The 17,067-nt window shown below is 31.1% G+C and overlaps 1 protein-coding gene across 1 annotated transcript in view; it reads right to left on the reverse strand.

Annotated features, from left to right (window-relative positions):
- LOC111632826 (DNA-directed RNA polymerase II subunit RPB3-like) overlaps positions 1–15,903 on the reverse strand; it is a 31,959-nt gene extending 16,056 nt beyond the window's left edge. Inside the window, exons 1-6 of the mRNA XM_023377356.1 lie at positions 15,797–15,903; positions 13,403–13,574; positions 13,138–13,266; positions 5,629–5,680; positions 5,392–5,560; positions 5,271–5,308 (exon numbers count right to left, since the gene is read on the reverse strand). Coding sequence (XP_023233124.1) covers positions 5,271–5,308; positions 5,392–5,560; positions 5,629–5,680; positions 13,138–13,266; positions 13,403–13,574; positions 15,797–15,903 — 667 coding nt within the window. The remainder of the gene's footprint in view (positions 1–5,270; positions 5,309–5,391; positions 5,561–5,628; positions 5,681–13,137; positions 13,267–13,402; positions 13,575–15,796) is intronic.
- Between the last annotated feature and the right edge of the window lie 1,164 nt (positions 15,904–17,067).

A 17,067-nucleotide genomic window follows, 5' to 3' on the forward strand; every position in this document is an offset into this window, starting at 1 on the left:
CACCCTTATAGCTATCGAGACGCAACCCCGCTGGTGCACGAATGGAGACTTGGGGCTACTACCACATACAAACACCATTCACGTGCGATGTGTAGTTTTGGCGGAAAAGTGAAATATAGGGACATACATGTCCATTTTTATATATATATATATATAGATTAATTCCTAAAAAATCTGTTATAATAAAACTTTTTGTTTTAATTTAAAATTGGTATTAATTCTGGGCATAAATATATTAAAATGACATTAAAATGTATAATATGTATAATTTTTTTTTTAATTTTATGATCAAAATTGTATCTTGGAATCCTCAAAACTTGAAAACAGAAATGCCTAGAGCCCAGAAAATAAAAAAATAATTAAGACTCAAAACCTTATTGGCATCAATTAATAATCAATAACTAAAAACAATTTGTCCAAATATTCTGTAGAACAGTCTCTATTTTTATTCTGTAAAAATGGAACTTTAAACAATACAATAAGTCAAAATATCCTGATACAGTAGAGCCTCGAAAACTTGGCCTAATGTGGACCGAAGGGTGGCCGAGTTTGTGAAAATGCCGGGTTATCGGAAATGGCGTTAAAAAAATAAGTACAAGTGTGGAGTCCTCAGAAAATACTGTACTATACTTGTATGTATTGTTTGCTTGAGAATACAACAAAGAATAAACTGCCCAAATATCCTTAAACAAAGAAAAAGTACGTCTTTTATGAAGGCATAAAGCCTTTACTACATGAAAATGAAAATTAATGAATACACTGTACAGTAATTTACCTGATAAGACAGACATCAGAAAAATACTTTATGAGGCATAAAGCTGTCTTTATCATGAAAAGTAATTAACTAAGGATTTTTTTGCCCTGCCAGGGTGTGGCCGAGTTATCCGGAGTGCCGGGTTATCGAGTGCCGAGTTTTCGAGGCTCTACTGTATATAAATCAACCCAAAATTCTTGTTTAAACTCATACTTGCCATTTAAGTCAATCTTCCAAATATACAGTTGGCTAAATCTGCAACATATGATATAGGCTACATGGCTTTGTAATAAAAGCATGTCATAAGGCTACACTGCTCACATTGCAAAAAATAATCACATCATCTTTCAATACAACAAATATATTACATAGCTCATGTGAAAAAGAATGTGCCAACAAAATCTTCATAGAATATCAAGCTAAAAATTTTCAACATGTTACCTTGGTAAGAACTAACCTATTATACAAAAGGTCTACCAGTAAACATATCCACACCAAAATCTACACTTCTAATAGTGTTAATACAAGGGTGGATCAAATATAAATAGTAATTTTGCTATTCTGCTTACCACACAGTTCCTAGCTAGATGATGTACAGTGCAGTTGATGTTTGGTTTGTGAGGAGTGGGTGAACTGGCTTGGTTAACGAGTGCACTCGGTTCTGTCGTCAGTACAGCCATGACTGAGCAAAAGGTACATTCATCTGCTGCACAACGCATCATCGTAAAATTTTTAACTAATTTCCGAGGGGGTTAAACCCTCAGAAATTTTTAGTCGATTGAAGGCACAGTTTAGTGATAGTAACCTATCTCAGAATTGTGTGTATACATGGGCCAGAGAATTTAAGGGTGGGCAAGAACATGTCGAAAACAAAGCTCATGATCGACGCCCAAGGACAAGCCTTACAGATGACAACATCCGTACCGTTCAAGAGCTTATTGAACGTGATCTCCGGTTAACTATTGAAGAAATCTCATCAGAAGAGGGTGTCAGCTATGGGAGTGTTCAATCTGTTATTACTGATCATCTTGGCTTCAGAAAAATTAGTGCCCGATGGGTTCCGAGGTTGTTGACCAGAAATCAAAAACAGGTTAGGTCGAAATGGGCTGGGAAACTCTCAAACACCCTCCTTATAGTCCAGACTTGTCCCCCTGTGACTACTTTTTGTTTGCACCCTTGAAGGAATCACTTGGAAGAAAATGATTTGCAAGCAATGAAGAAGTCAAGGAGCACGTGCGGAATTGGTTCATAACTCACCTTCAATCTTTTTATGAGAGAGGGATATTGAAGTTTTAAAATTGTTGGCAAGAGTTTGTAGAGCTTGCAAGAGGATATGTAGAGAAAAACTAAAGTTTTCACTTGTGTATATTATTAATCAATAAACTTCTAAAAAAAAATTACCGTTTATATTTGATCCACCCTTATAGTTTATGCAGTAAAGTACAACAACAGTATCATTATATATCATATATGACAGTTGAATACTATAGAATGTTTTTCTTTAGCTCTACTAATTGCATCAGTGAGGCACATCAGCTGTTGGAAATAGTGTGGTATAGTTCTCATTTATACTACATTTTTATTATTATATAAATTTCTATGTCAATAAGCTAAATAAAAATAGCATATCTTAATCCATATTATTTTTATTTTACTTGGAAATATTTGTGGCAGTCTGCTGAAGTTACAATGAGATACACAGCAAACTGTTAGAAACATCGTTCTACTTGTATACCACTCTGTTATAAAGGTTTGTATTTTCTACTTGTTGCATAAATCAAACCCTAGTTCTTAAGATATTTTTCCACACTTATTTCTGATCATTTATTCAAGAAGCAAACGTTAATTATTTTATTTAATGAAAAAATTAAAATTTTTGAGTTTATGAAAATACAATATCAAAACCCATTCAAGTTAAACAGTTTGATTTAACATGTAAATCCCTAAGCTGAACAATCAGGGAAAGAAAATGACTTTGAGTTATCCGGGCTCAAGTTAACCAGGCAGGTTCTACTGTAATTAGAAAATGTTATTACTAAACTAGCGGATGAGTCTGACGATGCTCGGGCAAAAAGTAATGATAGCAAAGATTAAGATTATAGCCAATCTTACCTGTTTTCACCAGGTGCAAGAATTAGGCCCCCCTCTTCCGAGACTAATTAGAGAATTTTTAGATGAATCTAAAAATATGTTCGATTTCCCACAAAAAAAAAAAAAAAAAAAAAAAAAAAGCATCTAAAATAGTACAGTAGAATCCAAGTTCAAAGTAATCCTTAACCCTCTACCTCTCCCCCATGGGAAAATTTTGAAAAATTTATTCTTTGTGTACATTCTTATGACGTACCCTAATTGTGTTATTAAATTTCAACTTTTGACTCCTAACCATTTGTGCTCTGCGCTTATTATTATTATCAACCAATCTTAATATTATAATATTAGGGTCAAATTTATGAGAAATTTTGTTTTCACTCTTCTATTTATTGAATATCTAATAGAAAAAAAATGATTAAAATCATTATTGAAATTTAACTGAATGAATCTTTAGTATTTAAAAAGATTTTTTATTTAAGTAACCTAAAAAATGAAAAATTAACTTACTTAATGATAACTTACTTTAATAAAATGATTAATTTAAAATTCTAAAATCTAAAAAAACTTGTTTGGAGCATTATATTTCAAACCAATATTTCAAATTTTTTGTATTTCCAAATTTGTAACAAATTCAAATATTCATTCAAATTTGTTTATTTTAAAATTTATTGTTTTTGGGTTACCTGAAAGGTGGAAATGATTAAAATATTTATTAATTGCCAAAATGTATACTATATGTGCCACTATTTATTTTCCTTTTTTATTATTTACACTTTATACTGACTCTCTCCTCTCTTCCATCAGGGGGTGGAATTTCCAAAAATTCTTTCTTAGTGTGCATTCTCATGGTGTATCCTAACTGTGTACCAACTTACAACTCCTAACTGTTTTGGCTCTGCGCTTATTATTATTATTATATAGTATTTAGTGGATTATACTCAGTTGATACCAGTGGCTATTATTATGTTAAGTTTTGTAAGTTATACTCGGTTGACACTGGTGGCAGTGTACTATGCCAGACCAGAGTCAAGGCATAGCAACCAAAACAAAACTAAAATTAAATAAGTGTGTCAGTGTGTGTGTCTGTATTCAGGAATTTCCTAACAATGTGACATGTATTCAATATAGTGGCCTTCTGTAGTGTGATGTATGTATTTCTATTGAATTGCAATGTTCCTAGGCTTTTGTGTAGTGTGTGGGGTATCACACCTGTACAGGAGAGAACGACAGGTACAATAAGCACCATATCCATCCTCCACAGATGCCTTATTTCTTGGGCAAGTTCTGTGTACTTGCTAATTTTTTCAGTGCATGTGTTTTGTACATTGTGAGTGTTTGGAATGGCTATGTCTATAATGTATGTGATTTTATTGTGTTTGTCAATGAGTGTGATGTCTGGTCTGTTGTGGTAAATTGTTTTATCTGTGATTATGGCTCTGTCGTAGTACATTTTGTGCGTGTTGTTTTCCAATACTGTCTGTGGAATATACTTGTAGTATGGTTCGTGGATGTCTAATAATTTGCATTTATTTGCAAGCTCTTGGTGTATTATATTTGCTACTTGATTATGTCTATGTAAGTAATCTGTCTGTGCCAAGAGCTTGCACCAGAAGTGATGTGTTGTATAGTTTCTGGCTTGATGTAGCATTTTCTGCATGTGTCATTTGTGAGTGTTGTATCTTTGAGTATGCATTTTCTGTAGTTTTTAGTATTTATGACCTGATCCTGTATGGCAATCATGAATCCTTCCATCTCCCCAAAGAGGCATCCCTGAGCTAACTAGCTGTTTGATGCAGTTTTGTCAACAAAATCCTGGGCCAGGTTATAAGGATGCCTGCCATGGAGTGCCTTTTGAGCCCACGATTACTTAGCAGTGATATTATTATTATTATTATCATCACCCCATTTCAATTATATATATAGATACAAAATTTATTGAAGGATAAATCATTAACTATATAAAAGTACAGTAGTTCAAATTACTGTACTATATCTTTCTTTCGTTTGTTTTGAATTTTATAGTATTTTCATATAAAAACTTTTCACTTTATATTTTGATATCAATTGAAAAAATAAATATGTTAAAATAAATCCTTTCACTGGAAAAATTTAAATTTAATTCCTATCTTGAGATTTTCCAAATTTTTCTTCTATCTGATAATATTTTAAACAATCATTATTGTCATGGAAAACAGATTAATATTGAAAATAAAATAAATATTTGAATTTTTTATAAAACTTTTGTTTATGCTAAACTTTTTAATTGTTATAATGTTTTAAATTTAAACATGAAATATGGAAATTAATCTTATTTCTAAAAATTTTTAATTATTCTAATAATTAGAAAATAAATTAATAGCAATATAAATGCATTGTATGTTAATAATAGAAAATTCCAATAAATATAATATTGATTGTCACTTACACTTATCTTCATCTAATTCTGAGTATTCACTCTTCTGCCTGTAGTGATAAAATGTCTTTCAATAAAAGTGTATAACAAAAATAGTACAAAATTATTTAATGTTTCAAAATTGTTTATGTACCATTCTTCTGGTTTTGGATAAGTTGTATGGCGAAAAGCATTATCAGGATCATATTCAAATGCAACACCACATGTTGGAATCCATTTTGCATGTTCTTTTCCAAAGCCTTTCTTTGCGTAAGCCCTTATCTTCAATTCCTGACCTTTACGCAACTTGACCAAAAGGATATCTATAAGATACATACATTTGTGTAATGATAATCTAAATCACAGAATTACATTACATTAAAAAACATACCATCTGTTTCTCCATATTCACTAGTATCATCCTCTCTATGTCTGGAAGTAACCTAAAAAAAATATAATAGTTATTTAACTACTGATGATGTAAACTAAGTTCTTTAAAAAAAGAAATAGGAATGTTATACTTAAAATGAAATTTTGAAAATAAACAAGTACATTTATTCTATTTATATTCAGTTTGATTTTATGGAATACAGCAATACAACATATACATATATGCAATCTCCAAAAACAGATATCTCCCAGAACTTTACAGAAAACTGGCCTCTATTTATATGTTTGACACATGAAGTAAACCCAGAAAACTCTGCACAGTCAACCTACTAGTGAGATGAAAATCCACAACCAATACAAGCAATGTTCAGTGGTATTATCCACATATATAGTCACTGGTTGGCCTATTTATTTTCATCTTGCTTCTATGAAAGATAAATATATTTCTGTCTGTCACCAGATAGCTAGCCATAGCTGTTTAGTAATTTTACAATTTCTTATATTATAAAATAACAATTCTCTGCATGAGAAAATTTCAATTGTGAGAAATTTTCAATTTCTCACAATGTCTTCTCTAATTCCTTACCTGGTCCACCCCTGCAAAGGGAATGAACCATTGAAATGTTGGTATTAGTTATTCTGTCACTTGGTTTCTGATTCAAAGAGTCAGAAACCAAATGACAGAACAATTGAAAACAAAGTTGAAAAACAATTTTTAAAGATTTCTAAAGACCATAGGAGCCCTGATATATGCTAGTTGTTGAAAATACTTGAAATGTCTATATCCATATCTTTCTAAGGTTCTTAACTGACTTTGAGTTCATCCTGGCATAATTTACTATATAAGTATAATAATGATCAAAGCCCAGATTAATAATAAATCTAAACTTCAGAATTTTCAGGTTACATTTATGCTGATTTGAAATTATGGAATTTGACCTAAAGACAGGAAAGTATGTCACAATATCATATTAACATGAATAACATTTTTGTCAACTAAAACGTTATTTGAATATGAGCACTTGCACTGGCCACTTTTTAATCATGGCCTATTTTTTGGTCAACAAAACTGTTGCTTTTCAAAACAGAAAAAAGGGAATTAATTTGTACACTAGTGGTTGTTTAGTTTCCACTCATTGGTGAATCAGTAACTAAACAATAACTATAGTCTATTTATCGTAAGTTGGCATCTATTGTAAACAAACTAAGATACACCCTTCTTTGTTTATTGGTTTAAACCTATGTCCATCAATTAGAAACCACTTGCATCACATTCATTCACAGAAAATAGTTCCTCGTTATTTATAAAATCATTAATGAAATACTGGCCACTTAACAAATATGAAATAACTACATTAATAATCATTGTTAAGTTGTTATTTTTACTGAATATTTGCACATTCCGAATCATTAAAAATAAACCATAACCAGAAAAAACTTATTTTTAATGATTCAGAATGTGCAAATATTCATTAAAAATAACAACTTAACAAATATGAAATAGCTATACAGTGAAAACTGCTTAGGCGACCACCCGCATTCGACGGGCACCTGCCAAAACGGGCAAAAATTTCTGGCACGGAATAGTTTATCCATAGAGTCTTCGTATAAGTTACCTGTATTAAACGACTACCTGCGTAACGCGACCGCGGGCATTGATTTTTGGTCCGAAACAACATATAACACCTGTAATAAGCGACCACTTTCGCGAATGTATCTGGTCTAAACTATTGTAAGAACTCATCTTAACAACGTTTCCGCCTCCTAATATAATGAATTAGTCTAAACTCTCGTTCAAACCCATCCGGGCACTTCTCCCAACCTTGAAATTAGGTGCAGGTGTTAATAAATTAGTCTAGCAACAAAGGAAATTCATTTCAGTTTGTTGGAAAATGTCCGAAATGCAAAGTGCTGTCGTTAGAAGATCGTATTAAAGTTATCACAACAGCAAATAGAGGCGAAGTTTAACTGTGGGAAAACAAAATTTATTTTACCCTAGACCTACAGTATTTTCCTTGGGGGTGTAAAATATTGTACACGATACAATTAATCGGCCGATCTCATCGTTTGATAAAATCTATATTTATTTATTTATTTTGAAGCTCATATACAGTACACGTGCGATAAATAGTTTCTTTTTCAACCTACCTTATTTCCACGATATTTTTAGAAAAATAATATCCAAGTAATTTTCGCAGGCAAAATATTCAAAAAACAATAAACGCATTAATGCAAAAATCAGTTTTACTTCCTTTTTCGATTCCGCGATTGTAATGAAATCGTAAAATGAGAAAAAATAATAAAATAGTTTATTATTAATTAATAATTTTTCTTATTGTACTTAATTAATTAAGAAAATATTAAATATTAAAAAATACAGTATTTTTAAAGTTAAAATACGATTAAATTAACGAAAACCAAAAGCAAAGTGATGGAGAGATAGGACGCGCTTGTATATCGATGACGTAGTACACGTAACTGAGGAGCGAACGAAAAGAACCGAGTCGAATTAATTAAGTCGGAAAAAAGAAAGTGTGCATTATAATCGAGAAAATGCGAGTATTGTATTAATCTTTAAAATACTGGTATTAAATCTGTCTTATAATATCATGACGACTCCTGTAAATCGTTGTTATCCGATAAGAATAAAATACAATACCAATATAGCCCTATCGTTGAAAAAGTTCGCTTATTTTTGCTCGCCTCAAGTTTTGCTTAGTAGAAATGGCTAAAAAGTGCGCAAAATACGTAAGGAAATACGGTATTACAGCACCACCTGTATTGGACGACCACCTGTCTAAAAGACCACTTTTTGAAGGAACCATGGGTGGTCCCCATAGACAGGTTTTACTGTATTTATAATCATTGCTAAGTGACCAGTGTTTCAATAATGATTTTATAAATAATAAAGAACTATTTTCTGTGGACAAATGAGATGCATCACGGTTTCTAATTGATATTTTTCTGTATTTTTTAAAGGACACTTTAATTTTGACAGCCAAGTAGACTACAAAGAAATGTCAGTTGTCAAAATTTTGTATTCTAGAATGTGAATACAAAGTGAATAAACGGGGGAAGTTCCTTTTTTGGGCAGACTTTGTCTTCAAATTTATATTATACAGTTTTTTTAATTGTTAGTTGTTATTTATTCTATTAATAATATAAAATCCATCGTCTGTGTGTGTTTGTAATTTCCTATAACTCTTGCTATTTTTCTCCAATTCAGGTGAAATTTTGGTTATATTCTTTAATTTTTTTGTGTGTTTCGATAGAAATATTAGTTATTTGCTATAAAAAAGATTTTATCAAATTTGGCTCATTGATGTTACTTACATTGCAGTGACATCAGTGATGTCATTTATCATATGTTGCAGTTTTAAATATTTTAGCAAATGATATAATTTTAAATTTACTTTATTAAATTTAAAATTTACATGTTAAATTTTAAAGCACAGCCTCATTGTGTCACTTCTAAAACAATTAAAAAATATTTTATAGTGACCATGTTACATTCTATTATCCAATCAGAAGTAACAATCTAACAAGCTTTTTATTTAGAATGTATTATCATGCATCAATTATGTTCTAAAGGACAGTATAGACTATTTAATTTGTAGAAATAATAGCTATTCTTCTTGAATTTCTTGAAATCTTCAATTCTTCAATATCTACTTTCTCATAGAAAGTAATCCATTGTGCTTGTCAGGGAAATTTCTAGTTCTAAAAAATTTATTGTAATGGAAGCATCAGGTGATAAAACTAATGTTGATTGGTTACATAAATGTTTTCATTAATCATTATTATTTTACCTGACATCTGGTTAAATAAAATTTTCTTAATTCAACAAAGTAGATATTGACATTGCATCCATAGTTTCTAAAAATCATCACCTCTCTAAATTGACAATTGATCACATTTTCCCCATTTGAAAAATTAACCCTTAATTTTGCAATTTGGAAGGTGAAGTTTCACAGAAATTGGAAGTACCATAAGAAGTATGCACTTTTACAAAAGCTATCCAAAATTTTAAAAATAAGGCTACATGAGGCAAACTTCATCATTAGGTCACATTTCATCTCAAGATGAAATGCCAATATCAGTAAAACAATATGGACAATTACTTACAAAATAGAAGACAAAATAATGAGTTTCAACCAATAAATATCTTTTACAATAAAACTGTCACCAAATAATGGGAAATTTAATAACAGTTGGAAAGCATATTTACAGATTTAAAAAAACTAAATTAGTACAGTGGAACCTCGGTATACGTCTGCTTTAGAATACGTCCAATTCGGAATACGTCCTGTTTGGACGAAACAAAGTTTGCTCGGTATACGACTTCTGTTCAGTATATGACTTAATTCAAATATAGGCGCCATCTATGAACAAGTAGCACTATCGGTAATACACCAGACTAGACGTTCGCGGTGCTACGGTTTATAACTTTGTTAAATTTCTTTTGATTTTAATTTGTAAGTAACATTTTATTATTTTTATTAATCATGAATTGCAAAAGGGAAATAGAAAAATAAAAAAGTGACTAGAATCACAACGGAACTGAAAAAAGAGACTGTTGAGAAATATGAAGGTGGCACGTGTGTTCGAGATTTAACGGTTGCATTCCGTATTCCGAGAACGATATCGACAATCGTGAAAAATAAAGACATTATTAAATTTGCTAACGTTGCGAAAGGGGTTAAAGCCAGCCGTTTTTTTTTACATGAGAATGGATTAATCATTTTTACATTACTTCTTATGGAAAAGGTTGGTTTGGTATACGTCTTATTCGGTATAAGTCCAAACACCAGGAATGGATTAAGGTCGTATACCGAGGTTCCACTGTACTTGATTTTCAGATAGAGCACTAAAATGATATTTAAACAACTTTTAAAATTACTTCATAGTTTACTCTTTTACATCTGATACTAGTGGAATACTATACAATAATATGAATAATTGTTTTATATTTTACTAATTTTGTGTAAAAATTGTAAATTTTTGAAGCACTCAATTAGCACTTAATATTAAACAAATTTTTCATTAAGTATTTATTTTGCTTATTATTTGTTTGACTGTCTGCTAACTTTTATTTAAACAAGCAAACAATCAAATGCTATGTAAAGTTTTAAAAAATAATCAAGTACTGTATTCAATTTTTGACCAATTAAATAGCACTCAATATTCAAGTAGGTTTCAATTCATTCTATTATGTTTTGTCTGCCAGCTTTCATATTATCCCTGCTCTTGGATCAAGTAACAAAAGCTATAGAGATATTTCTTATTTGAATTGTGATTTAAACTAAAATGTGCATTATAATATGTTAGATTGTTTAATATTAGTAATTCAAAAGTTTTGTGATTTTTTTGTAAGCCAATTTTGGTTAACACTTACCATTTAATTTGCATATGTACAGTACTTTCTTTGGTAACAAACAGTATTAATGTTTAGGTGAATATACTTTTAATAACATTTTTAAAAATTTTATTAATGATATTTTTATGTATAATCAGTTATTCTATTTTGTAATGAATATACTAATATAGTATTTTCATTATTTCAACCACCATAAAGTGTTGTTGTTGTTTATAAAAGTGTTCTTCACTGGTGTAAAGCCCTCTATATATATATATCAATACAATCATAACAATCCATCATTTTGTATCTCACTTCAAGACACTCAGCAAAGGCTAGTTTGTATTGAATAAACAGGTTTTTTTTTTAATTTACAAAATTTAAATAAATTTAGCAAAGTTGACAATACATAGATGTCTTCTGCTGTCCTTTTTAGCATGCTCCATTATAGTAGTGAAGTGCTTATGTTAGAACTTTTTTGTGTCTGTCAGATGTGCATGCACATGCTCCATTCAATCCATTTATTGCACATGTTCACACACATGCGCAAAAGGAAACTGAACATTTTCATTTACGATCACTGTAAGCTATAGTAAAAACTACCTGGTTCCTCTGGAATCTATAAACTACATCTTCCCTTACTGTATAGTCAGTGAAAAATTCTGTACTACTACTTGATTCCAAGAATTTATAAAATTTATTTCAAACAAAATTAATATTTGATTTGCTTTTGTGAAGTGTGCTATCAGATCAGCTTGACCAAGCTTGTTTTTTATCAAATCTAAATAGGTTTTTGTTTATATTTTAGTTTTCGAAAACAATATAGTAGTTTTTTCTTCAGCAAACTGTTCTAATAATAGCAAAGTATATAAATTCTTTCATTTTCCAAATGATGAAAATTATCAAAAAAATATGGCAAATAAATTTGAGGAGTGCAGATTGGACACCAAACAGAAACAATTTTCTATGTAAAGTAAATATTTTATAATTAATTTCAGGATTTCATATTGTTACAAATATAGTTTTATATATTTATGATATGTCATGCATCTGAGGTAAAATTATTGTTCTGAGGGAATCTAATCTGATAATTGCTTGGCTTTAATATAACTATTGGGCTTACAAATGCTTATATTTGTATATTTTAGAAATAAAACATTATAATAAATTTACAAAATTAATTTTTATGAAATATTTTATGCAAACAAATTTATCAATAACTGATCAATTGACATTAAGATTCAAAATGGCAAATTGCATAAATATAGAGCACTATACTGTGGACAGTTGGCACCACGTTTGAGTAATTGTTTTGGTTCCAATTTGGCTAACTAAACAATATTTTTGGCTTTTTCAGATATTTTCATTTATTTTATAACCATTGTTTTTGCTTTTCTGTTTATTGTTACTCAAACTCAGTGTCAATATATACTTTCTTTGTTTTGTATTTTAATTTTTACTTTGATTTTACGTAAATTTAATTTTTTTTTTTAACTCTTTCTGCCCTGTGGGCACTAAGAGAGCCTCTTTTTGCAAGCCCATTATGGGTTTGGCCAGGTCAACAATAGGGCAGCCAGGTGATGAGGGATGGGACCTGACATATCTAGTTGGATCACCCCCCAAAAAAATTCCTGGGAAATTTTCAACCCATCCGTAAATTTAATTTAGATTTTGTATCTTTAATAATTTTGTAAAAGTTACGTTTGTTGTTCATTCTGTTTTAATTTTATTTTTTTAATGTATCTGTAAATTCATACATTGGGCTTTTGCCCTGAATCAATATAAATAAATAAATTTACACAAGGCACTATAATTATTAGCAAATCACATAGTTACTTTTTCTCAAATCCATCCAACAAACAAAGCGATAATTACAGATACATCGTACTAACCTTGTATAGCTTTGCAGTTACTACTTAAAAATGTAAGGAAGGGAGACCTGAATGATTAAAAATCGGAATTGCACCAGAAAAACTTATAAAACACCCGAGGAAGACCCTAGAAGTGGGTCAAAAACATTTGTGTTACATTTTTAAGTAGTAACTGCAAAGCTATACAAGATTAGTACGACATATCTGTTACTTTTTCTCTTTTGTATTATGTATGTCATAATATTATAAAATTTATAAAATATAATTTAAAATTATTACTTACTGGAACAACTCTTGAATCACTAGATTTTAAATCTGCAGTTGTCACATGTCGAGTCTGATCATCAGTGCATTTTACATCTAGTGTGAATTCTATTGAACAGTCCGGGCAAAAATCTCTGCAACTACAATCCTGTAAAAATTTATTTTATTCATTGTAAAATACAATTAAGTTTTAGTTATTACTCAGCTATTTGTTAATTATTATTTTTATAATTTTTCTATTTATGATTTTAGTTATTAAAAATTTTAACATTCAGTATTCATACCCTTGAAAACTGCATTCTGTCCACCACTTCATCACTGGTTAAAGGAATAAGTCCAAGACGGTGTGCAATAAATTCATCATGAATAACAGTTGAGTTAGCTTCCAATTGCACCCAATCAATAGCCAATGTTGGAACTTCCGCTATAAACACTCTTCTTAAGCTATTTGCAACACTAAAAATATAAAAACATTGTTATTTCTAATAATTACCCTCAAAATTAAAATTTTGAAAAATGAATAAAAATTTTGACTTTCAGAATAATTTATTTTCTGAACTTTTTTAATATAGTAATTATTATTTCTTGCCAGCTCTGATAAAAGAAATACACAATCTATATATATATATATAATTGAGATGGGTTGATGATGATAATAGCAAGCGCAGAGCCCAAATGGTTCGGAATTAAAGGTTGAAATTTGGTACACAGTTAGGATACATCATGAGAATGTACACTAAGAAGGTGATTTTTCAAAATAACCCCCGTGGGGGAGAGTATTAACAATGAGAAAGCAACATGCAAGATTTACAGGCGCAGATGCAGTTTTTTGCATTTTGCAGGAAATCAAACATATTTTTAGACCCATCTAAAAATTTTCTAATTAATCTGGAATCAGGGGACCTACCTAATTCTTGCATTTTGTGAAAACAGGTAAGATTGGCTATAATGTAATAATCTTAATCTTCATTATCATTACTTTTTGCCCGAGCAATGCTGGGCTTACCTGCTAGTATAAATATATAATAATACAAATATCTCAGCATTTTTAAAGAACTCTTAAAACTGAAAGCAGGAAGGAAAAAAAAATGTTTCTATTAAAACATTTATTATTCCTGTGCTACAATTAAAGCAATATGTCAGTAAAAATATATCAATTTGCACTATAGATATATACTATCATTAATACAGCTATCTATTATAAACTTAATTTAGAATGGAATGTAAATGACTTTAATATTGTTTAAATAAAAATTCTCAACTGTATCAAATAGCTAGCTAGAATTATCATAGCAATTTTTAAATCATTATATTTATCTATACATGGCATAATTCAGCAACTATTCTGCCATTTAATAAGTTTCTCTACAATTAAATTAATAAGTTTGTTAAAGGTTAAAGAAAAACAATATATCTGATTGTATAAGTGCATTGTTTTTCTTCTTTTTGCTTTATATAATGTTTCATTCAATCGTTCAGAAGCATCAATTGTAACTATTGTGTCCATTACTTTACTGTAGTGATGTAAGAATATTCGGTTACTATTCGGTATTCGGCCTATTTTTCGCTATTCGGCCAAATACCGAATACCTAAAAACAAGAGTAAGAAATAACAAAAAAACAGTAAATTTATCATTTTGGTATTTAGATTTAATGTTATCAGGTTAGTGTTGTTTGTTTATATTTATTTATAACTTATAACATGCACAAAATATGAAAGAAAATAATATTAGTCACATGTATTCACAATTTATAAGTACAAAGATCAGCAGACGTACACACCTATTCGTTCGAGAATCGTCGCACATCTGAGGGTCTGACCCTGCCTATCCTTCTTTTTAAGCGCTCGTATTTGCGCTTCCCTTTCTCTTTCCTCTACTGCTTTAGTCCATGTATGCCTATGCATACATCATAACACACGCTCACGATACTTTTGATTCGTCACTTTTCCGTCCTAGATTTCCCATTTTACAATTACGTGTCTCATAGCCTGGTGATAACGGAGAAAAGAGACAGATAGGACATCAGTATAAGTCACAGTTATGATTTCACAGATTTGAGACAGCTTAATAGCCTGAATGGTCCCAGGCTTTCGTCCGTGCACGCTAAGTGACTTTTATTACAAGCATTTAGCTTTTCAAAATCTATGACAACAATTGTTTGGCATTGACGGCTGCAAATTTCGCGCCAATAAGCTGCCTCGACTTGTTCGATTATGTTATCAACTCAACTTCATATTTATTTTCACATTTTTACTTGGTGGTCCTACTCTGTTCTTCTTCCGTTATTTACACATGTAGGTCATTTCATTGTTATTCACATTTGATATCATCATTTATCACATACTGCCATGACGCTCTTATCTGTCCACTACAACTGTCAATAATTAACACGATTGGCGAAGCATAGTGAGAGCGGGCCAATAGAGAGCAGGGTCCTTGCCATAATGCGGTTTGCGCGCCAATTTTCATACGTGCGTTAATCGAGCTGAATAGTTTGGCCGAATATTCGACTATTCAACCACACTCCTGGCCGAATATTCGGTATTCGACCTGAGGCCGAATATACTATTCGTTGCAACACTACTTTACTGTTTTAATACCTAAATAATATTGTCTATAACTAATTATGATTAATTGTGTTAGAACTCCTTACAGCTGGCTTGGTTGTGAAAATACAAAGTTATCATACCGCACTCACGAGATAGTGCCAGTTTCTTAACTAAGATGTCTTCATCATTATTACAGCCTTTTAATATAACTTTTACGTATACTTTTTCACGCATTTAATTAAAACACAAACAGAAGAGGGACTATTTTAAGGTCCGAAATGCATTTTGGGTGTAATTTACATATTTTGTACATATTGGTTTTAATTATTGTAAATCTCTTTGGTTAATGTCCAGAGTCGTAGACTGTCCTGCTTTAGCCTCGAAACCGGACCGCTTTGGAGACGACGTGTCACGTTATGACGCGAGCGAACGGCGGCGGCTGTCATGGCGGCTCACCGCTGATTCCAGCAAACAAAAGGAAACAGTGGGGACGCACATTCTAACCTAACCTAACCTATTCTAATAATATAATTGGTAATAATTATGATAATTTATCAGAATAGGTTAGGTTAGGTTAGGTTAGAACGTGCGTCCCCACTGTTTCCTTTTCTTTTTGCGGAATCAGAGATGAGCCGCCATGAGTCTACGTATATGGACGTTAACCCGCGCGTTGGTTTTCCCCGTTTATCGCGGCGCAGCAGTTGCCGCTGTTCGCTCGCGTCGTCACGTGACACGTCGTCTCCAAAGCGGTCCGGTTTCGAGGCTAAAACAGGAAGAGCCACCATGACAGTCCACGACTCTGGACATTAACCATCTCTTGGCACAAGTAAAATATATATTAAATTTAAGAAATTTTGTGTTCATGTTTACTGGTGTGATAAGCCCTAATATAAATTCAAAAATCATTTATTTTCTGAATAAAATATGGAAAGCTGCAAAGTTATGGTACCAAAGTTATAAGAACAAAATCAGGTAGATGTTTACTTAGGTAATCCCTATGGCGACACATCCGGAATCTCAACAACACGAGTCTCAGAATAGTCCCAAAAAACTCATGCGATGAAGTAATTTTGTATTCAATGGTAACAATTTACTCAAGCGTTGTTTAAGAACTTTCTACATAGTTTTTGACCAAATCTATCACAAATTGTTTTGTAAAGTACTATATTATTTTTCCGACTTTCCAACGATTATCGACACTACTGTGTGCCGGAAATAGCCGTTCCCTAACGGGTACTTTACGCGGATTCGCGTTAGTGTGCCAGGCCTGGACTTTAAGCGTGCACCGAATTAAATAATGACAAAGTTTGTCAATAACAAAATCAAATATTTAATTAAACTTCTATTAATAAATTCTATACAGTATTTAGTAAAAATCAAACAATAATTTATTCAATG

Source organism: Centruroides sculpturatus, unplaced genomic scaffold (genome assembly GCF_000671375.1).
Source record: "Centruroides sculpturatus isolate CEXI.00-Female unplaced genomic scaffold, Cexi_2.0 scaffold41, whole genome shotgun sequence".
Classification (NCBI taxonomy): domain Eukaryota; kingdom Metazoa; phylum Arthropoda; class Arachnida; order Scorpiones; family Buthidae; genus Centruroides; species Centruroides sculpturatus.